At 39.7% G+C, this 26,012-nt stretch overlaps 1 protein-coding gene across 5 annotated transcripts in view; it reads right to left on the bottom strand.

Moving 5' to 3' along the window:
* Positions 1–26,012, bottom strand: part of LOC123926677 (SLX4 interacting protein) — a 206,934-nt gene that overhangs the window by 174,473 nt on the left and 6,449 nt on the right. For all 5 annotated transcript variants that reach the window (XR_006815297.1, XM_045980644.1, XM_045980643.1 and 2 more), the window contains exon 2: positions 11,157–11,212. Coding sequence is in view for 4 of the 5 variants with exons in the window: in XM_045980644.1 (XP_045836600.1) it covers positions 11,157–11,183 (27 nt within the window). In the remaining variant the exon portion in view is untranslated. The remainder of the gene's footprint in view (positions 1–11,156; positions 11,213–26,012) is intronic.

Below are 26,012 nucleotides of genomic sequence, written 5' to 3' on the forward strand. Positions count from 1 at the left end.
AATAATAATAACACCAGAAGAAGTAACTCTAAGCTCAAATGACTTCCCTGTTCTTCATGAGCCATGAGGAAAGAAACTTCTCATATCTGTAATAAGGAAAGTGAGGGAGGTGGTACTGAACACCTCAGAAATATTCCAGATTACTCAATGCCTGTGGAGATACGAAAGATGCAAAGGCCCTTCTTCTCAAGGAATGTGGCTGGGATAGGACATTGTCAAAGCGATGGTAAACATACATATAAACAATTGGCGATCATATAGAAAACATAAGCTGCACATGGCACTCCAAGGAACAAACGATAATCAATGTGAGAAAAGTTTACATTGTGTGTCAAAGGAAAAGCAACTCATTAATCAAGCGTGGTACAAGCTTGATTGTTGTACAGAGACTAAGGAAAAAAAGGTAAGAGAGAACAGGAAGAGAGAAAAACCATAGGCTAGATCACTGCAGGAACTGCAAAGGCATCAGTTTCAGAGGAATAGGTGGGCATGTTCCCAAGTTCGGAGATGAAAACACGGTCAAAGTTAAAGAGGAAGACAGAACAGTTATCAGAGTGCCTTAAATCTAGTCAGAGAGTTCAGATCAGATATGATTAAACAAAAGGAATTACTCTGATCACTTAAGGAAGTAACATGATGAAAATGGTGTTAAGAAAACAGTATCCTGGCACTTGTCTAGATAAACTGGAATGGCAGGACAGGAAAGGAACAAAGATCGTCCAGAGATTAACAAAGAAATACAAACCACAAAGGATCATAAGCCTTCATGTAAGAAAAGAATACAGAAGGAGCAAGCCCAAGACACTCTGCAGAGGGTAGATACATTATACAAGTTATCATAAATACAGGACAAGAAGATATCACAATGTGACAAGCCCGGGATGCGTGAGGGTAGCATCATGGATATTCAAAGCAAAAGCCAGTTTAGAAGAAAACTATGACACACTGAATTCTCAGTCTGAGGTTTTAGGGATCAATTTAGGCAGAGATTTAATGGAGGCAGGTGGAAAGTTGAAATTGAATAGAGGACAAGAAGCCAGGGCTGTATTTAAGCACTTTCTAATCATCCAAAAAAAGAATATATGAGATTACACACACAGGAAGGGATTGGGGAAAGAAACGTCCAGAAACTGGGTATCTGGCCAGAAAGACAGAGAGAACACTTGGAAAAGGAAGTTTCATTTGAAAACCAACAAGTACTTTGTTTCAAAGTCATCAACACTCAGAGCAAATGCCCTACTGAGTGAGAAGGAACCTAAGAGCTTTAAGTCTGAGGCAGAATTAACTGGGAATTGGGTGACCATTAGTGCACTTGGTGAACTTTATCTGAAGTCTATCAAGTAATCAGAACACATTGAGTTGACTATGGTTTCCAGGTCGGCCAGTGTAATAGAACAAATAATATGCAATAGGGGAAAAACAGCAGCCTACTTCAGCTGAAGCATGTCATTTGCCACTAGGCACACTCTTACTGGCCCTAGGTCTTGAAAACTTAAAGCTCTCCCAAGGAACAGACAGAATTAAGAAGGAACTGAAAGATGAAGAGTTTAAATACCGGGAGAAGAAATACAGAGATACTTTCTTTTTACCTTTTTAAAAAGACAAAGACAAATGCCTCTGTAAAAACATTCCCAGGGATAAAGGCTACACACTCCTCATTCAAATTCATTTCTAATAAAGAATATAATCATTTAAAACTTCTGTGATTTAAGACACTTCAGTTTTATTCTTAAAATGTAGTAGAAAATCATGACCTAGAACTCAACTGGTATGAAAATATTTGTATGAATCTTTTTTTTAAATGTCATACATAAAGTTAATGCATCAGTTTTCAAGTGAGTGCTGATGACAGAGTCAGTACCACATTCCCCTTTAGGTAGACTAAAAAACCTAGGACACAGAATTGAAATGGTTCACTGAGGCAAGCCAGCAAGACAAAAGCTCATTTGCTATTCAACTTTCTCTCTTTCTCTAGAAGTTCAAAGCACTGTTCTTCACTTTTACTTTTGTTACAAAGGGGAAATTACTGTCAATTCTTGGACATATTTCTCTTTTTGTGGTTGTTCTAAGGAATGCAGAGACTAGGGTTAACTGAAATTCAGAGCAGTATCTAAAACTATAATAGCTACAAAGGAGTAGAAAGAAAAATAGATAGTAAAGAAGCAGGGAACTTTAAAAAAAAAAAAAAAGTAATATTTCTCCTCTCCTCCTAAACATTATTAAAATCTTAAACCTGTTACCTTAGAGTCAGAAAATGATTCAGTCTTCCTACCCCCAAAACTCCAGCTCCCCACCCTCCCCAAAATAGAGTGAACAAATATCAACAGCAAAAGTAAAAGCTTTAAGTCTCCTGGAGTGGGTGGGAAGGAGGAGGAGGGGGTCATTACACATTCTCTGTGAAAGAAGACAAAGCCAGATCCACATTCCAGGGAAATCTGTCTGGTCCGAGTTTTTCCTTAAATACAGATTGGCCTGTCACTAAGCCAGGCTCTGTAATCTTCCCAGGCTGCCACTGCTAGGGAAGCCAGGAATCCCTTCTAATTAATCAAGCCCTCCCAACAAAAATTTTCCCACCCACAATAAAGTAGATTGGGGGGAGGGGAAGCAGCAGAGCAGGCTTTGTAGCCAAAAGAATTCTAGACTTTGGTGTAATACCTAACTAATCCAAGAAAACAGATGCAGGAAGCAGAGGAAATGATCTACAAACAGAGACAGACAATGAGGTAGGAACCTTTCAAAGTACTGCTTTGCTGGAACCCGAGCTGAAAACTTTAAATCCTAAGATGTAATTATTACCGGGAGTGAGACCTGGCAGCATTACATACTTTCAAAAATAACTTTAAAGCAGGGGATGGACCCATAAGCTTTTCAGAGGCAAACACTATATATTCTGATTTGACACTTTTGACCATAATTTCTTATTCAAATTTATTTTCTTATTTCTTTACTTATTTCCTCTAAAACTAAAGCTTCTTACTAAAACATGGATAAAAGTCCATGATTAATACAGTTTATGACCATGTCCACTTCTTGTTTCCACTTGTAAAGGAAATGGCCTTGTCTTGGCCTTGCTAATTTACCCACCCTTGCTGCCAGTTTAACCCCTAGGTAACTTCGTTGAAAGCCTACTCTGACAAGGGGCAAGAAGGATGCACAGATTCAGACCCACAGTGTCCAATACAGCTGCTACTGGCCATGTGTGTTTCCTGAACACCTGAACTGTGGCCAGCAGGAAGTGAGATCTGCTTTAAAAGATAGATTTATACACCTAAACCAGAATTTACTGATATAGAGAGACAGATATTTCAGACTTGGCAGGCAATGAGATCTTTGTTACAACTATTCAACTCTGCCACCATAGCATAAAAGGAGCCAGAGACAATATGAAAACAAAAAGGAGCGGCTGCGATCCAATAAAATTTATTTACAAAAATAAGCAGCTAGTTTGTGGGATATAATTTGCTGGCCCCTGACCCCTAAACAGTGTATAATTTTGGAAATTCTAAAATACTTGGGTGGGTGCAGAGCTAGAATTAAGATCACTAAGGAAACTTGGGGACATATGTGTCAGCTGTCATCACTACAGCCGACTGAGAAAGCAGTTATGGAAGTACAGGACTTATCTCCCTGCCACAAGTTGTAGTGACCCAGAAGTCAAGAGACCCTGAAAGCTGTGGTTCCAAGGACTCTGTCATCTCATTCACTGCTGCCATTTCCTGGAATTCTGGCCCAGGAGACAATTATAAGAAAAGTTCAAGGACAGGGACATAGCAGTTTGTTTTTTTTTTTTCCTTTTTTTGGTTTGGATTTTTTTTTTTTTTAGGGCCCTCTTACAGGCAGGAAGGTCAAAAGACTTTTCTGCATTTGAAGAAGGATAAGTGGGGCGCCTAGGCGGCTCAGTCAGTTAAGTGCCTGCCTTCAGCTCAGGTCATGATCCCAGGATCCTGGGATCAAGCCCCACCTCGGGTTCCCTGCCCAGCAGGAAGCCTGCTTCTCCCTCTGCCTCTGCCTGCAGTTCTCCCTGCTTGTGCTCTCTTTCTGTGTCTGTCAAATGAATATTTAAAAAAAAAAATTTTTTTTTTAAATGAGGAAGAATAAGCTGTTTGCATGGATAATTAATACCATTCCAGGGAAAGCCTCAGAATAAACAACTGAGATGCAAATGGCAAACTATTCAGTTTTCATCTGGTTTTCTATTACTTTAGAAACCATGCTCTAACCAAGTATATTTCAATCCAATACATGCATCTATATGAAAATTTGCTAAGATTAATTCCTTTTAAACTGTACTTACTCATTTAATTACTGATTATAGTGATATATATACACAGATTAAAATGCCTCATCAAAAACAGGCCTCCTCTGCCCTATCCTGTCACCACCCTCTCCAGCTCTCATCAAGAGCAATGACACTGAAAACTTCAGCTATTTGATCTGGTATTTACTATCATGTTTCTAAATACTATGTTATTACTACCAATTTCTTATTATCTTAATTTTACATATTTTCTACTGAAAATGAAGACAATGCTTACCCACCAACCACATATTGCCTTCCCAGCCTTCCCAGCTTTCCAATATCTAGAGTTCACAACATGAAATGTACATTCTGGGGGCACCTGGGTGGCTCAGTGGGTTAAGCCGCTGCCTTCGGCTCAGGTCATGATCTCAGGGTCCTGGGATCGAGTCCCGCATCAGGCTCTCTGCTCAGCAGGGAGCCTGCTTCCCTCTCTCTCTCTCTGCCCGCCTCTCTGCCTACTTGTAGTCTCTCTCTGTCAAATAAATAAATAAAATCTTTAAAAAAAAAAAAAAAGAAATGTACATTCTGTTCCAAACTGAACCAGGTAGTGTATGTACTATGCTTACCGTCCAAACTGCACAAGAAAGGAAGAGTTGTTTTATTTTTCTTTTTAGTTTCCCATATTCTTATCACTAAATCATTCCCACACTCTCTGACAGACCTACAAAAAACTCCTCTCCACTTTCAAATACATGAGGTATTTCATCCTTTCATTTCCTGTTGGAGACATCTTTCATGGAACTCTAAGTCCCGTGCCAATTGGACTGGTTGCTTTCTAGGCAGGACACACTGCTGATCGCCATGGGATTTGCTCAGGCACTCACCTGCAAGATTCCTATTTCCCAGACCCTATAACTCACTCCTTCTCTGTTTACTCCCTCACTTTGGAACACCATATTCTTCCTAAAATAGGGTATATTAGAAGGAAATTTTTTTAGACTTTGCATCTCTGATAATGTCTCTGTTCTGCTTTACCTGTCACATGGCTAAAATTAAAAACACAAGAAACAAGTGTTGGCAGGCATGTGAAGAAAAAAGAACCCTTGTATTCTGCTGGTGGGAATGCAACCAGTATAGCCACTGTGGAAAACAGTATGGAGGTGCCTCAGAAAATGAAAAAATAGAATTACCAGATGATCCAGTAATTCCACTACTGGGTATTTACCCAAAGAAAACAAAAACACTATTAGTAAATATTAGATTACTAACTTACTAACTAGTAAAAAAATTAGATTATTACAAAATTAACAAACTTGATCTAAAGGACATATAGTTCAATGCACCTGATGACCATCACATTTTTCAAATGTTTATGGAATACTTTCCAAAACAGACAAAGGAATTATGCCAAATAAGAAAATGATTAGAAAATTTCCAAATATTTAGAAACAATATACATTTCAATAACCCAGTGATCAAAAATGGCATCACAGGGGCACCTGGGTGGCTCAGTAAGTTAAACATCTGACTCTTGGTTTCACTTCAAGTCATGACCTCAAGGTCATGAGATGAACCCCTGCATTGGCTTCCCTGCTTAGGAATCTCTCTCTCCTTCTCCCTCTGCTCTCTTTCTCTCTCTCAAAGAGGGGAAAAAAAAAAAAATGAAATCACAGTGACAATTAGAAAATAAAGTTTATTTGAAAACCAAAATCTCTACTTAAACTGCATCTCTAACAAAACAAGATGAATATAATTAAAGCAGTAAACACTCGGAGAGAAAAATTTATAGCTTTAAGTGTATATATTGGAAAAGAAGAAATGCTCAAATTCCATGATTCAAGCTCCTATCTTTTTTTTTTTTTTTTTAAAGATTTTATTTATTTATTTGACAGAGATCACAAGTAGGCAGAGAGGCAGGCAGAGAAAGAGGGGGTAGCGGGCTCCCTGCTAAGCAGAGAGCCCGATGCGGGGCTCAATCCCAGGACCCTGGGATCATGACCTGAGCCGAAGGCAGAGGCTTTAACCCACTGAGCCACCCAGAAGCCCTTTAAGCTCCCATCTTAAACTGGACAGAGAAAGCAAATTTGCTCAAAGAAAATCTAAGGGAGAAAACTTTTTTAAATCCATAAAATAGAAAACAAGTACACTACAGGGAAAAAAAAAATCAAAGCCAAAAGACAGTTCTTTGTTTGAAAAGACTCCTAATTAAACAAACCCCTAACAGTACTAATAATTCCTCTGCTGGAAATGCAAATCAAAAACCATTATCGCCGTATCCCTGCTACTATCAAAAAGACCAGAGATAAGGAATACGGGTGAGAACATGGGGAAAGGGGAACCTCGGCTGGTGCATGATTGGTGGAAATGTAAGCTGGTGGCAGACACTATGGAAAACAGTATGCAGCTTCCTCAAAAAACTAAACACTGAACTACCATGTGATCTAACCATTCCATTTCTGGGTATACACCCAAAGAAAATGAAATCACTATCTCAAAGAGGTATGTGCACTCCATGTTCATTGCAGCATTACTCACAAAAGGCAAGACAGAGAAACAACCTAAGTGTCCACTGATGGATAAATGAATAAAGAATGTGGTGTAAATACACAATGGAGTATTATTTAGCCATTAAAAAAAAAGGAAATCCTCTGTTTGTGACAAATGCGTAGACTTTGAGGGCATTATACTAAGTGAAACAAATCAGAGAAAGACAAATACTGTATGATCTCACTAATATATGGAATCTAAAAACTTCGAACTCAGAAACAGAATAGAATTGTGGCTGCCAGGGGCGAAGGGGGAGGGAAAATAGAAAGATGTCGGTCAAAGGGTATAAGCTTCCATTTATAAGATGAGTAAGTTCTGGGGACCTAACATATAGCATGGTGACTACAGTTAACAATACTATACTGTATCCTAGAAAGGTGCTACAGGAGTCGAGCTTTAATATTTGCACCACAGAAACAACAAAATGGTACTTACATGAGGTAAAGGATGTATTAACTAACCTTACTCTGGTAAACATTTCACCACATAGGTTTATCAAATCACCGCATTGTATACCTTGACCTTACACAATATTATATGTCAATTATATCTCAATAAAGTGGGGAAAAGGGAGAAAAAAAAAATCACCCTGTTGGAAGATATGAGCCTGGCAGTCAGCATATGTGGGAGCGAGGATAGTGGAGAGCTAGGATCCTAATGCCCAAAAGGGGTAGAAGAGAAAGGAGAGTTCAGAAGGAACTCATCCCAGTTAAGCCCAGAGCTGTAAGAAACTTCAACTTCTGTTCCTTGTACAATGCTTGACACATAAGCACTGGATTTGTAGATATCTCTGTAACACTCTATGGTATTTCATACAGGTAAGTCTGTCCATAATGTCTTTTTTTTTTTTTTTAAGATTTTATTTATTTATTTCTCAGAATGAGCACAGGCAGACAGAGAGGAGAGGCAGAGGGAGAAGCAGGCTCCCTGCTGAGCAAGGAGCCTGATGTGGGACTCGATCTCAGGACGCCAGGATCATGACCACGAGCCGAAGGCAGCTGCTTAACCAACTGAGCCACCCAGGTGTCCCTGTCCATAATTTCTTGAAGTAGAAAGTATTCCATAGAACTTTTTCCTTCATTCTCTTGATAAACTGTGACCTTCATGAAAATGGCAACTAGAAAGAAAAAAAAAATCACTGCTTGCCATCCAAGGAAAGCGATGTGGAAGCTTGCCATCCATCTAGGGCTTTAGCAGGAGGGAAAGGAAGGGAAAACAGCAAGGAAAATCCTAGAAAACACTAAAAACACCAACCTTACACTAGACTCTTCCATAGGTTGCGAAGTTGTACTACCCACAAGGTGGTAGAATCCCAAGCCATGAAATTAATGTGAAGTCTGGTCCAAAACCACTGAAATGCCAGTGGCTCCAGCAGAAGCAAACTTGAAACTGCTCAACTGCACTAGAATGTGTGTGTGTGTGTGTGTGTGTGTGTGTGTGTGTGTGTGTATGCATGCACATGCACACACGTGAATGTGCACACAATACACGTGTAGGATGTGACTGAAAATGAGCACACAATTAAAAATTACACACATGAACAATCCAGCAATTTCAATCACCAATTTATTCCACACTTAGTATGTAATAATAGAAATAACAGAACAGTCTACAAGAGACTATGAAACAAATTACTTTATTATTATTAAGATTTTATTTATTTATTTGACAGAGAGAGACAGCGAGAGACGGCACACAAGCAGGGGGAGTGGGAGGAGGAGAAGCAGGCTTCCTCCTGAGCAAGGAACCTGATGAGGGGCTTGATCCCAGGACCCTGGGATCATGACCTGAGCTGAAGGCAGATGCTTAACGACTGAGCCAGCCAGGTGCCCCAAAACAAATTACTTTAAAATTATAAAGAAGATAAAATGATGTGGAAATGTTTTTTTTAAAAATAGGATAAGCATATAAAAAAAGTACTGGTAGAATTTGAATTAAAAAAAAAAAAACCAAACACAAATTCTCAGCTGAAAAACATAGTCACGAAAAATAAACACGTTAAAGAGTTGATTAAATACAGATTAAACAGTAAATTAAATCCAGATGAGAAGATGTTAATGAACTGGAAGACGTGTAATAAACAGCACTCTGAATGCAACACAGAGACACAGGAAGAAACAAGAAAAGGCAAATGGCCAAGCAGCACTCGTGCAAGTCCAGCTGAGGAGCATTCATCGGAGAAGGCACATGATGTTGGCATCGGCAGCAGGTATGCGGGTCCCCCGCTGCCCATGACACCCTAGGCCAGCACAGGTAATCTGGCAGGAAGGATGTCACACATTCAGAATGGGGTCCCAGTGTTTGGGTTGTGGGGCTTTTTAAGGTGCATGATTTGGGAAGCACTGGCCCATTGCCTGTGTGATCAGAGGCACAGAGACAGTAACAATGTGATACACACAATCTTCCATATAATGTGTCAAAACGCTGTCTGTATCCCTAACTGCTAATCTCATATTCACGGCTGGAGGAACTCCCCTGTCTGGTGATGTAGGAGCTAAGTTCCAGGCCAGCAAGGTATGGCTGACTGTGAGATGGGGCAATACGGTAGCCAAATCTGCCCCATCAGTGTGTATGGCTTAGAAAACAAGAGACTCCTCTCCAGCATCATGAGGCACCTCAGGTCCAAAATCTGTGGTTGACCGGAACTGTCTGGCCTACTGGGCCACTGCCAGTTTTGGCAGAGCTTTGCACACAGCCTGTCAGAGCTCGGTCTCGTCAGGCTAATATCATCCTCACAGCACGGAAGAACTATTACATGAGACTACCCAGAAAACTCAGTATAAGAGTTCCAAAAGAAGAGAACAGAGATGATAAAGCACAGTACCTGAAAAGAACGTGGTTGAGATTTTCCAAAGCTGATAAAAAAGACTTGTATTTTTCAAATAAAGATGCACATGCATCCCAAGCCAGATAAATAAAGTCTATGGCTTGAGGCTTCATAATCAAATTGTAAAACATCAAAGCCAAAAACAAAATTTTAAGAGCAGCTAGAAGGAAAAAAGCCGATAACCAAGATAACCAAGAAAGAAATCACAGTGAGGCAGGAGAGAAACTTCTGTGGTTACTAGTCTCCACAGATGCACCCCCATAATCTTGGCTTCCCTGTGGGCACATGCTGCTTCTTACATCAAAAGCTTCAGCTTCCCCTGGGCTGGGACCTTTGAGTGCTCTGACCAACAGAATGTAGTGTGAGTGCCAAGTGAGACTTCTGAGCCCAAGCCTTCAAAGAACTGGCAAGTTATCTTCTTTCTTGTAGCAACTCTTGTCCTGGGACACCATCCCTCAAACTCAGCCACCATGCTAGGAGAAGCCCAAGCCAGACAGATCAGCCATGTGAATGAGAACTGACAGGCAACAGTTAACAGCCCCAGGTGAGGTCCCCTGCCACGGCCAGTGTGAAGTGACAGCCATGTAAGCATGTCATCTTTGATGTTCCCGCTGAACTGGGCTCCCAGATAATTGCAGCCCCGACCACCATCAAAAAGAAAAATGACCCAAACGGTCCCAGGCAACCTACACAATCACAAGAGAGAATAAAATGGCTTATGTTTTAAGCTACTAAATTTTAAAGGTGGTTTTAAACATCAATCAGTAACTACAAAGCTTCTCAGTTGCCATAAGAGATTCCAGTAAACACTGGAAAAGTATCTTCCAGATGCCAAGAAAAAATAATGCTCAACCTAAATTTCTATAACCAACCTTCCAGATTTAAGACAAAATACATTTTTTAGAAAGACAAATGATGAAATTTCACCACTTATAACCTCTCATAAAAAGAAATACTACAGAACACGTGGATAAGCAATGAAATTTATAAATACAGTGTAAATCTAATAAGCCAGGACTTGGTAAAAATAAGATATAACTACAATACTAAGTAGTATCTGATCTGGTTAACATGGTAACACATAGTTCTCCCATCTCCCCACAGTGGAGAAAGTCTCAGCCCCAGCTACCAAGGGACAGAGGAGAGATACTTACAAAAAGAAAATAAAAGAGGGCAGCCAGGCAAGAGACCTCTCTCCTGGCATTCACTGCCTACTTCATTTCTATCTGCTTTGTCATTATCAAAAATCATGTCCCAGACATACATATGAGAATGACAGTTTTTAACATTAAGGACCAAGTTATGACCTAAAGGCATTTTACAGAAGACTTGAAGCAAGAAACCCCCATAACCACATGAACTATTTTTTCCTCCCCCCCAACTCTTAATATGCAAATCTTCAATTACCTACTTCAAGGTTTCAGTAAAGACACTAGTTTAAAGAGTAGAAAGCAAGTTCAGAGCTTCAACTGTCAGTGAACACAGAACTCAATTATATTAGAAAATGATTAACCATTTTAAAGACTATTAAGCACTACTTACTTTAACAGCAAATTTCTTTGACTCCATGGCTTATTGATTCCAGAGTAATTACGGACCTTTAATAGAAGAAAAAAGTTTATAAGTAGGTATATCAAAACCTCTATTTGGGTAATAGGAGAAAGTTTGGCTGAATAATCAAATAACAGTAAGTAGTTTTAAGATGTATATTTACTTAAAACTAGTCTTAAAAATATATTTTATCGGGGGCCCTGGGTGGCTCAGTCAATAAAGCATCTGACTCTTGATCTCAGCTCAGGTCTTAATCTCTGGGTCATGGGTTCAAGCCTCACATTGGGCTGCACGGGAGTGGAGCCTACTTTTTATATATATAAATTATTGAAATATATATATAAATATTGACTTAGCCACTGAAAAACCACCAACAAAGGAAAGCACAAGCTCGGATAAATTCTATCAGATGTTTAAAGAGTTAATACCATTGGGGCACCTGGGTGGCTCAGTTGGTTAAGTGTCTGACTCTTGGCTTTGGCTCAGGTCATGACATCATGGTTGTGAGATTGAGCCCTGCCTTGGGCTCCACGCTGGCCATGGAGCCTGCCTAAGATTCTCACTCTCCCTCTGCCTTTGCCACCAAAAAATCATGAGAGATAATACATTTATAGTACCATATTATGGGTTTTTTTTTTTTTAAGATTTTATTTATTTATTTGACAGACAGAGATTTCAAGTAGGCAGAGAGGCAGGCAGAGAGAGAGAGGAGGAGGAAGCAGGCTCCCTGCTGAGCAGAGAACCCGATGCGGGGCTCGATCCCAGGACCCTGGGATCATAACCTGAGCTGAAGGCAGAGGCTTTAACCCACTGAGCCACCCAGGCGCCCCAGGTTTTTTTTTTTTTTTTTTAAGATTTTATTTATTTGACAGAGAGAGAGCACAGGCAGGGGGAGCAGCAGGCAGAGAGAGAGGGAGAAGCAGGCTTCCTGCTGAGCAAGCAGCCTAATGCAGGGCTTGATCCCAGGATCCTGGGATCATGACCTGAGCTGAAGGCAGACACTTAACTGAGCCACGCAGGCGCCCAGTACGGTATTGTATTTATTGAAAAAAAAAATCCGTGTATAAGTAGACCCACACAATTCAAACCTGTATCATTCAAGAGTCTACTACCTTTTATTATGCTCAGCCAAACCAACTGCCCTCTCTCACCCTTGCAGAAATGTAGGGAATTATTTTTTGAAGAGATTAAGACAGAGGATCTGTTCTGGAAAACACTGGGCACAGTATAAAGTACAGCGAACCCTACTGAAAAAACAGAAAATTAAGGGAACATTTACAAACTGACTGATATCTTTCCCAACCCACATATCCCTTGCGATGGTTAATATTATGGGTCAACTTATCGGAGCTAAGGGATGCCCAGAAAACTAATAAAACATTTCTTCTGGGTATATCTGTGAGGGTGTTTCTGGAAGAAATCAGCATTTGAATTGGTGCACTTCAGTAAGGCCAATGGCCCTCCCAGTGTAGGTGGTTACCACGCAATCCACTGAGGGCCCAAATGGAACAAAAGATGTTTTGTTTCCTACGGGAAGGGTGAATTCGAAGTCTTTGTTTAAGTTGGGACACCCATATTTTCCTGCCCTCTCCTGCCCTCAGACTTCAGGAGGTCTTTGGACTGAGAATGAATTACACAGGGGCTTTCCTTGTTCCCCAGCTGGCAGACAGTGGATTGTGGGACTTCTCAACCTCTGTAATTTCATGAGTCAATTTCTATAATAATTATATATACCTTCCATTGATTCTGGGTCTCTGGAGAACCTTGTGTAATACACCCCTCTCTCCTGCTTAGCCTCTCCAAATAGGAGACTAAAACTATTCAGGGATTGGACTAACCCAAAAGGTAGGATATAAGTACTGACATCAGAGATTCCCCAACAAACAGCTTCAATGGATGGCTCTAAAGGGAAGCAAACACTCACAAGCCCACATCCACATGGAGAACTCCTTCCATCTTTTTAATACCCAACTCTCAAATACAAGTGAACAACCAGGAATCACCTGTCATCTAAGGAAAGACTCTATCAAACAGCAACTCTATAAAGCAAACAGCAAAGAAACTACTTGGCCAAAACCAAAACTGTGCAGGGAGAAGGAAACCATTTTTTAAGAAACTACCATTATTATCAGGGAGACAGGAGATACTGCAACCATAAAGCAATAAATACAATAACAAAAAATAAGAAACTTTCAGAAAACAACAAATTAAAGTGATAGCTGAAATAAACAACAGAAGTTCTGGAGTTCGGTTAAGTCATTCAGAAACTTCAGCAAAAATAAAAAAGATGAAAAATAAGAGAGAATAAATTAAAAATTAAAGGACCAGTATAGACGGGCTCATACATGAAAGTTAGGATGGAAACATCTCATGTTAGAGCATCTAAAACAGTAAAACATCAGGCACTGGAGATTTAAAAAAAAAAAAATTTTAAAAAGAGGGTGGGAGGTAGGTGGAAGGGGTGGTCAGTGAATGTTTGGCTCCAAATGGCTCAAAGCAATTCCGGAGACTAAAAGACAATAGAGAAGTGTCTTCAAAATTCTAAAGAAAATTGTTTCCAACCTCCAATTACATTTAAACATGAGGGGGAGGGGACATTTTTAGACATGCAAGGTCTTAAAAAATTTAAATCCCATGCATCCTTTCTCAGGAAGCTTAACTAAAGATGTACTTCACCAAAATGAGGAAATTAACCAAGAAAGAGGAAGATAAAGGAAACAGGAAGGCCAAGATCGGCAAAAGGCAGAGGAAATCCTAGGATCTGGTGAAAGCAGATCCCTCCCTGCATGAGATCATGGGCCAGACCAGGAGAGAACCATGAGTGGGGCTACAGCAGTATCCGAGTCTCCAAAAGATGCATCTTCAAAAGCATCTGTGAGCATGCAAAGTTAAAGCATGTCTACCAGACAACTGGTAGAGAATCTGAGATTGAATTAGGACAGGAACACGGAAAGCTAGGCAACCAAATAATAGCAAGGCAATTACTGATCCCAGGATAAACAAGAATTTTGCAGATAATAAAAAGAGTACTTCATACATATAGCTCAGTCACAGCAAGCATGTGTAGTCATGACAACAAACCCTAAATCTTGACCTAAGCAAGGTCACGTTTACAGCAATATTACAAGGATGGAGAATATGTGTGTATGTGCAACCTGTATGGCAGGGGTATAGGGGTTAAACTGGGCGAGAGCTCCCTTGAATGCTAAGGGGATATTTCAGAAGCAAAGCCTACAATCAATATAAAACAATAACAACCGCCACAGCAACAGTAATAATAAAGCAGAAACACAGAAAGTAATTTAGTGACATTGACCCAATTGTTAAGTGCTGAACATGGCGCCAACATGAAGAGCAAGATGAAGACAGCTGGCCTGGAGGAAGGAATGAGGTGAAAAGGATGCCACAAGTCACAAGCCTTGTACATGGAACTATTTGCCCATTTCAACTGTGTGCACAGATGTTAGAGCACCACTGTACAAAAGAGAAACAGAATGCAAGCCGTAGATGTACTTTTCAATTTTCTAGCAGTTGCAGTTAACAAAAATGTAAACAGAAATGGAGGAAATTGATTTTAAGAATTTTAATATTTGGGGCGCCTGGGTGGCTCAGTGGGTTAAAGCCTCTGCCTTCGGCTCAGGTCATGATCTCAGGGTCCTGGGATCGAGTCCGCATCAGGCTCTCTGCTGAGCAGGGAGCCTGCCTCCTCCTCTCTCCCTCTCTGCCTGCCTCTCTGCCTACTTGTGATCTCTGTCTGTCAAATAAATAAATAAAATCTTAAAAAAAAAAAAAGAATTTTAATATTTAATTTTATTTAATAAAAATAATTTCAATAACAAATATTTTTATTTAACCTAATAAATCCACCGCATTATCATTTCAGCATGTAATCACTATAAAAATACTTACATTCTTATTGTTTTACCTTAGTCTTTGAAAGCAAGTATATCGGGTGTATATTTTCTGTTTCCAGCACATCTTAATTTGGACTGGCCACGTGTCAAGTGTTTGACACCCATGGTCATGGCTACCACAACAGACAGTGCAGTTGGAGCGTGCTGGGTTTCATTACAAGAAAAGCACTTATTTCTGTGTCCCAGATTACTAATTTAAAAAACAATGATAGTAATACCTAATTCAAAATTATCAAAAGGATTAAATAAAATGATAGCTGAAAACCCCCAACACAACCTTTGTAAACACTAGGCCCTTGATAAGTATTAACTACTTAGGCAATGGTGATGATTTAAAATCGGATGATTTTTTTTTTCAAAATGTGATAACCTTTGATTCTTTTTTTTTTTTTAAGATTTTATTTATTTATTTGAGAGACAGACAGAGAAAGCACAAGTGGGAGGGAGGGGCACAGGGAGAAGCAGACTCCCTGCTGAGTACGAAGCCCCACAAGGGGCTTGATCTCACAATCCCAGGATCATGACCCAAGCCAAAGTTAGACACTTAACCAACTGAGCCACCCAGACACCCCTGATTCTATTTTTTTAATGGACAAAAACATCTTTATTCAAACCCCAAATCACTCTAATTAGTCATTTCTATTCTCTGAATGATGTAGTGCATCTGATTTACAAAAATTCTGGAGGACATTCACCAAGTAACCCCATTTAGAAATAGGTGTAAATGGAAAAAATCAGTTCCTAGAGAATAAGGAACATGTGTTTGAAAACAACACTTATAAAAGCTGCCCCGAAAACTTGAGGTAGATGTTTATGCTATCTGAGCCAGATAAACACAAAACTGATCCCCTTAAATATACTAAATTAAGTTTGAATAACTTCTGCCAAGAATTTAGGGGATCTCTCACTGGAGGGTGCATAAGTGCTCCAGCTGACAGAGAAAAGGAGGAGAGAGTTTGTTTGTTTGTTTGTTTTTTAAAGATTTTATTTATTTATTTGACAGAGAGAGAGATCACAAGTAGGCAGAGAGGCAGGCAGAGAGAGGAGGAAGCAGGCTCCCCGCGGAGCAGAGAGCCTGATGCGGGGCTCGATCCCAGGAGCCTGGGATCATGACCTGAGTGGAAGGCAGCGGCTTAATCCACTGAGCCACCCAGGCGCCCCAGGAGGAGAGAGTGTTGTCAGCAAGTACCCAACCAAGCTGAAGCATGTGATCAAATTATTTTTTAATTGTACACTCATTTTCCCTCATGTCCTTCCCTTCCTGAAGGACAGGTGGACCACACTGGAGGCTGCAGCAAGGCTTTCAAACCATATCTGCCATTAGATTATGGGCCATATTACAGTGAAGGTTACATTTTTCAACTCATAATAAGCTTCCAATATTCATTCTTAAAGCACTCATTTTTTTTTCCTTTTTACTTTTATCAGTAAAGCAAGAGTAGCTGCATTTTTTAAAGGACTGGATTCTTCAAAAAGTATTATCAAAGCCCAATCTCAAAAATATGATCTGTAGGAATCTAGGACCAAATAGCATATATTTTTATATAATATGGCCCACTAATGTAAAAATAGGCCATATGGGGAAAGGGAACTATATTGTACATTTTGCTTATGTATTTTCTCTTAATTCTCTTCACCTATTTGATTTTTTTTAAGATTTTATTTATTTATTTGAAAGACAGAAATTACAACTAGACGGAGAGGCAGGCAGAGAGAGAGAGGAGGAAGCAGGCTCCCTACTGAGCAGAGAGCCGATGCGGGGCTCGATCCCAGGACCCTGGGATCATGACCTGAGCTGAAGGCAGAGGCTTTAACCCACTGAGCCACCCAGGTGCCCCGACCTATTTGATATTTTTACATTTTGCTTATTTTTAATCCATTTTTTAATATCATGTGGCATTCTGCCTCTCAATGTATATAATTTTTTCATTTGTTTCCACAATGTTTGGAGGTTCAAAAAGTCACAACTTTAGGACTAAGAGAGACCTCACAAACTATCTACTCTCAGTCCTGTCATCTATTCCCCTAGAGAGTATACTTGTCAGACTAGGCCAGGGTCTCACAGCTGAGAGTCAAGGGCGAGAAAAGTGTCTTGTCAACTCAGCTGAGAGCAAACTAAGACCATCTGTCCACTGCAGAACTGCCAAGGTCGATTGTTAACTGGACTCTCAAGGTATGTGTACCCTCCCTCCCTCAACAACTTCCCCCTTGATTCTCACCACAAAGGCACAAGATCCCAACAGAGTAAGATTTTAAATAGAGTTACATGAGTGGTGGTTTTCTCCTGCTAATGGAAGAGGAAGGAAGTCTACACTTGAGGAAACATGGTCTGAATGACTTTAATATACCATTGTGCTAGGTGACATGGCACCTATCTTCATAAACAAAAAATAAAGTCCACCAACATAAAGCGCAAAAATACATCTGGACAGCCAACTGTATAGACCTTGAGCCTGCAAATCTGCTGGTCATTTTAGAAAAGGAAGGCATATTCCTTTTGCTTCATTACATCATTAGGGACAAGCACTAGAAATGAGCTAAATGGTGAACTAAAGTGGTTTGCTAATTCCCAAATACAGTAAAAGCCCTCTTACCGTCCTGGTAGGAACCAGTTCTCAAAGGTGAATAGCCCTCAGAGCACTGCTTGACACTAGAGGGTGCTCAAGAAATGTCTGCTGGATAAAGAAAAATATTCCAGATAATAGGAGCTGGGTCATTTAACACACACGACCATTATTTTTGCTGTTTTTAGGGAAATTTTCCAAAAAGTATATTGAACCTTTACAACTTTCATAAAAAATACCCCATGGTGAATATTTCTTTGATACTCAGAAGAAAGTGATCCCCTATCAGCACACTGGGCAATCCACAGATTAATCCTCAGAGCTGCTACTCAACGGTGGAGCCAGTGAGAGTTCCACTGGCTCCTAAGCTTTCCTCAAGCTGTCAGAGTGCCTGTCTTCCAAGGCTCCCTCTCCCCCCTAGGTTCTGCAACTTCACTAGGTAAGGCTAGAAACCTAAGGGGCCAAGTTTGCTGGGTTAATGGGGGTATTTTCCAAGCCTCTCTTACTTACATCGATTCGCATGGACTTCAGTGTGAAGGTAATAAAATGGCTGTTACCTTAACTTTAGGGTTTCTGAAATGATGAAATGCCTGAGTCATGGAACTGGGCCCTTTGGATTTAATTCTTTCTGCCTCTGTAGGACAAGGATGTTACACAGATGGATTCTCAAGTCCATCTATTGCTAAATCTTTGTGATCCAAAATCCAACAGCAGTTCAAGGAACAAATAATACCACTTTACAAATCCTTCCAGAAAAGAGAAGAGGGAACTCAGCCCGCCCCCCTCAACAACTCATTATATGAAGTCCTGAGAGCAAAACCAGATGAGGGCAGTACAGGAAAGGAAAATCACAGCCAATTCTACAAGTAACCGTAGAGGTAAGAAACCTAAACAAAAAGAAGCAATCTGAATCCAACAACATTTAAACAATACACCAGAACCAAGTGAGGTTTATCAGAAGAGTGCAAGGTTGGTTTAACACTAGAAAAATCACCATACTAAAAAATTAAAGTAAGAAAAAAAAAAAAAGACATGGTCGTTTTAATAGAGGTAGGAAAAAAAATAAAGAACATTAGAAATCTGAGAAAAGAAATTTCTTAATCATAGGGGCACCTGGCTGGTTCAGTTAGAAGAGCATGCAACTCTTGATCTCAGGGTCATGAGTTCAAGCCCCACACGGGTGTAGAGATTATTATAAATAAATAAATAAACTAAAAAAAAAAAGAAATTCTTAATCATAAAAAACGGTCTGCAAAATATGTAGCAAACATGCTTCATGACAAACCATTAAAAGCAATTTCTCCAAAACAGACAGAAAATGTCAATTTTAAAATGTCTTTTAAACTAGCATTGACAAATATAAAATATCATAGAATAAATTTACCTTTTTTAATTTAACTTCTTTATTTATGAGAGAGAGTGCATAAGCAGGGGAAGCAACAGGCAGAGGGAGAAAGGAGGCCTCCCGCTGGGCAAGGGACCCAATGCAGAATTCGATTCCAGGACCCTGGGATCATGACCTGAATTGAACGAAGGCAGACACTTAACCGACTGAGTCACCCAGGTGTCCCTAGAAATAAATTTAATAAGAAATGTGGAAGACCTCCTCAAATTGCTCTTCTAACTTAATGCAATTCTAAGCACAATCCTGAATAGGGAATCTGAGAGCAAAGAGGACTAAAATACTTGAAAAGGAGAAGAGAAAAGAAGAAAACAAAGGATATTTACCAGACATAGCAAAACTACAGTGCTACAGTAAATAAAATAATGTACTGGCAAAGGGGTAAACAGTCCAAAGGACAGACCACACAGACTAGAAAACAAACCTCCACACTTATGGGCATGGATGACAGAAGCAGCACTGCCGATCAGTGGGAAATGAAGAGATTATTCATTCAATAAATTGTGGCTGAACAACTGTTTATTCATTTGGAAAAAGATGAAACTGAACCACTATTTCACACAACACACAAAAATCGATTACAGATGGACTAAAAACTAAAATGTAAAAAAAAAAAACAAAAAACCAGAACCTCTTAGAAAATGTTTTCAAGAACTCAAGGTAAAGGAGGAGTTTTTTAACTGGATACAAAAAATGCAAACCATAAAAAAAAAAGAATGGTAGATCTGACCATATTAAAATTAAAACTTCCCTACAGACTGGATGAAAATATCCGCAATTCACATATCCAACAAAAGTCTTAGAACTAGAACATATAAAGAACTCTCAAAACTCACCAATAAAAAAAAAATACAATCCAGTCAGAAAATAGGTGAAAGACATGAAAAGACATCTCACCAAAGAGGATATACAGATGATAAATAAGCACATGAAAAGATTCTCAACACTGTGAGCCATCAGAGAAATGCAAATAAAACTTCAATGAGATATCACTACATACCTACCAGAATGGCAACCTAAAAACAGGGGTAACACCAAATGTTGATGAGGATGCAGAGAAAATGTATTTCTCATTGCCTGTGGGACTATTAAAGTGGTACAGCCACAATGGAAGAGAGACAAGTTTATTATAAAACTAAGTATGCACTTACCATATGACTCAAAAATTTCACTCCTCGAGTTTATCCGAGAGAAATGAGAACTTAGGCTCACATAAAAATCTGTATACAAATGTTCACAGCAAACTTTATTCATAATAGCCCCAAACTGGAAACAACCCAGATGTCCTTCAGGGGGTGAACGGTTAAACAGATGGTGGTATCTCTATACCATAGTATTACTCAGCAAAAAAAAAAAAAAAGAATGAACAACTGATACAGGTAACAACTTGGATGGATCTCAAAGGAATTGTGCTGAATGGGAAAAAAAAAAGCCAATCTTAAAAGGTTATTTAATGTACAATTCCATTTATTAACATTCATGAAATAACAAAATAATAGAAGTGAATAACAGATTAAAGGTTGCCATGGATTAAGAATGGCGGAGGGGTAGGTGGCTTTACATAAAGGGGTGGTAGGGAGGAGCCTATGGCAGTGGAGTTCCCCTGACTGCGGTTGGTGACTGTTACATAAACACATGTGATAAAATGGCCCAGAACTAAATAAACACGTGTAAAACTGCTTAAATGTAATAAACTCTGTGTATTGTACCAATGTCAATTCTCTGGCTTTAATTGTTGCTCTATAAACATGCAAGATATGACTACTGGGGAGGAACTGAGTGAAGGGTACACAGGACCTTCCCCCTTTTTTGCCAACTTCCTGTAAATCTCTAATTATTTCAAAATAAAAAGCTTACAAAAATTAAGACTTCTATTCATCAAAATCCACAATAAAGAAATGGGAGGGGTTGGGGCACCTGGGTGGCTCAGTGGGTTAAAGCCTCTGCCTTCGGCTCAGGTCATGATCTCAGGGTCCTGGGATCAAGTCCCGCATCCGGCTCTCTGCTCAGCAGGGAGCCTGCTTCCCTCTCTCTCTCTCTGCCTGCCTCTCTGCCTACTTGTGATCTCTCTCTGTCAAATAAATAAAATCTTAAAAAAAAAAAAAAAGAAAGAAATGGGAGGGGTTGACAAACTGGGAGAAGAAATTTATAAGACATAGAACCAGCAAAGGACAACATTCCAAAATTAAACAATCCAATAGAAAAATGGGCAAAGGTGGTACCCAGAACAAGATGCCCCTGTCTCCTAGCCAAGTCTACAGGTCAGGCAAGGTGATGGGGAGTGGAGGTGGAAGCATTTCCTGATCCCTTCTATTATTTATCCCTTTACAACCACTGTACAACAACCAATTATAACTCTTACCTCCTTTGGGGAGGTGAGGGTATGTCTCTCACTATTCTTTCACATGCTGGGAAGCATGAAGTCTAAATACAGAGAGACCATTTACAGGGGAATCTGGGGAAAGCACACACTCTGCTCTCTTCTCTTACTTCAGGCACACAGCCCATCATCTGGGATCAAGCAGATGAAAGTCAAAGACGGACGCATCTGCCTTCCAGGAGAAGGAAAAATCATTACTTGGAGATGCCAAAAGTCCCAGATGCCAAAGAGCTAGTTATCATGAAGGTCCCCACAACCAGAGCACTTCTCTATCCCCAAAGCCATCACTGGAACTAACTGAGCAGGAGTCCTCCAATCAGAACTGTTGACTGGGATCTCCCACACTTCTCAGGCCCTCCACCCACACCTCCATCTCACCGCTCAGGCAACTCCACGGCCTCGCTGGCCCCACACAGCCATCTGTCCTTGAACATGAAGTTCCCACTCTCCCCATCATCACCCATACAGACAGTCCTAGAGAATGTCCTCTCCCTCCAGAGGGGAGCTATCCTCCGAAACAGACACCACCTGCTCTGTGGAGGCCTCTATAAAACTCTAGACTGAATCACTCCGCTCTGGGCCGCATGAGCACACTGCCACTGCTCTCATGCTTAGCTCAGAAAATTACAAAGTAACTCTGGTCCTCAGTATCTCTCCTCTGTCTGACTATACGTGTCTTGAGGACAAGGTCCATCTTCTTTGATGCCTGGTGCATGGCACAGGTATGCATCAAAAGTATGCTGACTTGGGGACGCCTGGGTGGCTCAGTCAGTTAAGCATCTGCCTGCGGCTTAGGTCATGATTCTAGCATCCTAGGATTGAGCCCCACGTCATGCTCTCTTCTCAGAGGGAGTCTGCATTTCTCCCTCTCCCCGTCACTCCCTCTGCTTGTATTCTCTCTGTGTCAAATAAATAAATAAAATCTAAAAAAAAAAAAGTTTGCTGACTTGAGCCTGTTGATGGTACTAAATAAAGGGCTACAGACTTTTTTTTTTTAGATTTACACCTGTTTATCTAATAAATTCTTACTGTCCCCAAATCTCAATTTCCACATTAAGCTTTCTTAAAAAGAGATCAAAGCACTATGGACATATTTCAATACATAAATAACACTTAAGTTGAATGTATCATGCAGCCTAAGCTGAAAGAGTTACAATACACATAAACTTGTAAACAAAAGATCAAAGTGTTTCCTCTTAAAAATAATGGGCAACAGATCAGAGGTATTGTTGAAGTGTAGGCCATAAATGTGAGTTTTTCACTGTGTAATTTTGTTTTTAAAATACGGATATTCTAATATTCATTTGAATGGAAAAGGTATTTTTAGCCTCTGTATTCATTCAATTTTAAATCTGGTAATATCCTGAGATTTTTCTAGACTTGCTTTACTGGTCATCATAAACATTCACACACACACAGACACAAAAGTATGTATCTTAAAAAACTACTTCCCTAGGCCTAAAGTTGTTTTCAAGACAGAGCAACAAGCTCAGTGCCCCAGGGTTTAGAGCATAACGTTATGCTCTAAATGCTATCAGGGGCACCCGGATGGCTAAGTTGGTTAAGCATCTGCCTTTGGCTCAGAGGTGATGATCCCAGAGTCCTAAGATAGAAGCCCAGCGTCAGGCTCCCTGCTCAGTGGGGAGCCTGCTTCTCCCTTCCCACCCCCCACTTTGTTCTCTCTCAAATAAATAAATAAAATCTGTGGGGGGAAAAAAAAGAAGTCTTGCTACCAGAGCTTCCAACTGAAGTCTAAGTTCAGCAGAATTTTTTAGTTTATTGCCTGATTTTAAGAAGTTCAGGACAAACAAAAAGATCAATTTTCCAAATATCTGAAATATACAATTTACATAAGTATCCTGAGAAGTTAAAGTATATTATAAATCTTACACATTACATCTCATCCTCTATTCTGCATTCTTGAGCCCACTCTCTCTGGCCTGAAAACAGTCATTCTTTTCACAAAGAGGGGACTTTGATAGAGTATGACCCCACCAAAAATATGTGTGCATTAATGTCTTTCATAGAGACAGAAAGATCCTAAGATCTTTAAGAAAATTAATTTGGGTAGGGAATGGAAGTAGATTAAACATTATCACATGATTGTCCTGTCATTTAAATACAGAGCAGAGATAAATGCTAATAAAGAAAGTCATTGACCTTCTAGATTATTCTGTGGGAAAATCCAAGGCATTCTGAAGTTCACATTTGTCTTTCTTTTAGATTTGCTGGCCTGTGTCATAAGCCAAAGCAACTACCCCAGATTAAGGAGGCTAGAAATTAACTTTAGGTTTCTAATCTCTGGATTTCAAATTTTATCAAGAAAGTGACTATACTTGCCTTTTTCATCTTAAAAAAATGTTTGGTAACTATGGGAGCAGAAGCAGAAAACAAAGACCCTAGGACTCCTAAAGGAACAACCATAATTCAAAGAATGAGAAATCATTTCATTCCCTGTCCCGATCTAATTTTATCACCAAAAACACCCCACAAAACCCAAAAATCAGTATCAAGGAAGTAACCACAAACTTTAACAAAAATACCAAGGAAAACTAACAAATGAACAAAGATCTTGCTGTTGACAACTTAGATAAAGCTTAAGATGGCAATGTAATTGTAAGGAAGAATCAGCTTTTCCTATTATTCCTATGGTAATCTTGAATGCCAAAATCAGCTTCTAAAAAAGGAAAACAAAAGACAAAAAACAAACAGGGAAGCTCCAACAGTGGAAGTGATGCAAGTGACAATAACAATAATGCAAGTGACAAAAACATTAGGACTTTCTTTCCTTTTGTCTTTAAATGTAGGTCAAATACTGAAATCCTCTACCAAAAATAATTCTATGAAGTACTACCTTGCAGTCACTCTAGACCCTTTATCCAGCCAGCTGGCCCAAAATCTGGGCCCCTGACTTCCTGCTGTGTGCACAAAAAATCCTCACTGATCCTGGCATGGGATGCTTCACTAGTAGACAAGGTCTAATTTTTATTTACTACTTTGTCAGAAACAGATACAGGCACTTGCTTTTGGGGGCAGGCACAGTCTTTAGGTTCTAGTAAAACAGACGTGTTTTCAAATCCTGCCTCTTCAAGTGATCTCAGACAAGTTATTCAATTCCTCTAAGTCTCCTGTTTTCTTATCTGTGAAGTGGAATAATAATGAGTGTCTATCTAGAGGTCCTGTGAGAACTAGATAAGATCTGACAGGTAATACTTGGCAGATTTTCTGAGACATAAGTGGTGGTGATGTGGGAAACAAAGGCAGAAGAACAATTATTAAGTTTCCTTATACTTACAGCCATTGACAAATCCTTGAAACAGGCAAAGTGACATTCCTCTAGAGATTCAACTGCCTCAATGTTGCCACTTTGGCAATCTTAGCCCGAACCCCAGGACCCTGTAAGTCTCCTTTAACATATAAAAATTTCTTTGGAAACTTTCTTTATCTCTACCCCCAAGATACCTGTTGGCAGTCATCCTCCAAGCATATGACCCACCAATACAGATCTGAAAGGTCTCATGACTGGGTTTTTACTAAACAGTAATAAATGACCTTTTCCTAACAGCAGCTAGCCCCCTCAGGATCCTGAAAACTTGCTTCCAAATACCAAAGACGCTTACACCATCCCTAACCCCCTCCCAACTTGAAAGTATAAAATGAGCCACTTCTTATGACCCCAGTGCAGCTCTTTCTGCCCATGGGTCCTGTCCCCACACTGTAATAAAGTCACCGTTTTGCACCGAAGACGTCTCAAGAATTCTTCCTTGGCTGTTGGCTTTGAAGTCTAGCATCTTTTCCTACATCAGTTCCTGGTCTACATTAACCATAATCATTACCAACACCGCAGGCACAAAGAGCACCCAATCAACTCACTTCTTAACCACAAGCCCCAAGCCCCACTCTGATAACGGTCTTCCAGTCACCTTCATAGTACAAAATACCTTTGATAAACAATAACATAACTGTCTTGAAATCTAATCCTTTCAACATGAAAACTATAGAGATGGACTGCAGATTTTTGGTTGCTAATCTGGGGATGGGAGAGAGTTACTACTAAGTGAGCAGCAGAAGGAAATTTTGGCAGGGGGTGGGGGAGGGGTGGGGGAGAGGTGGGAAGATAATGAACTTGTCCTGCATTCTGAATGACACCGTGGTTACAAAACTCAGTGCACTGGTCAAAATTCATGAAAGTGTATAACAAAACAATGAATTTTACCATATATAAATTTAAAAATAATTTTTTAATTGCAAAACAAAATTCCAAACTTTTCTAACTAGAGAATCAACAGAGTGACACTTAAATATCCAAGATATTCTAACAGCAATATTCTATATATTATCCTATAACTAACAGAAGTCAAATCCAATTTTAGTTACCAGCTCTAATATATTCAAGCACAAAACATCAATGCCAGGAGGCACTGCTCCTTTATAACAGAAGCCAAGACTTTAGAAATGTACCTACGCCAATATTAAATGAGCAGTACTCTCCATTTAGATTCTCTATTCTATTGCCTGATGGGTAGGTTTCTTTCTTTTTTTTTTTAAGATTTATTTATTTGACAGATAGAGATTACAAGTAGGCAA

This window comes from Meles meles, chromosome 16 (assembly GCF_922984935.1).
Source record: "Meles meles chromosome 16, mMelMel3.1 paternal haplotype, whole genome shotgun sequence".
Lineage (NCBI taxonomy): Eukaryota > Metazoa > Chordata > Mammalia > Carnivora > Mustelidae > Meles > Meles meles.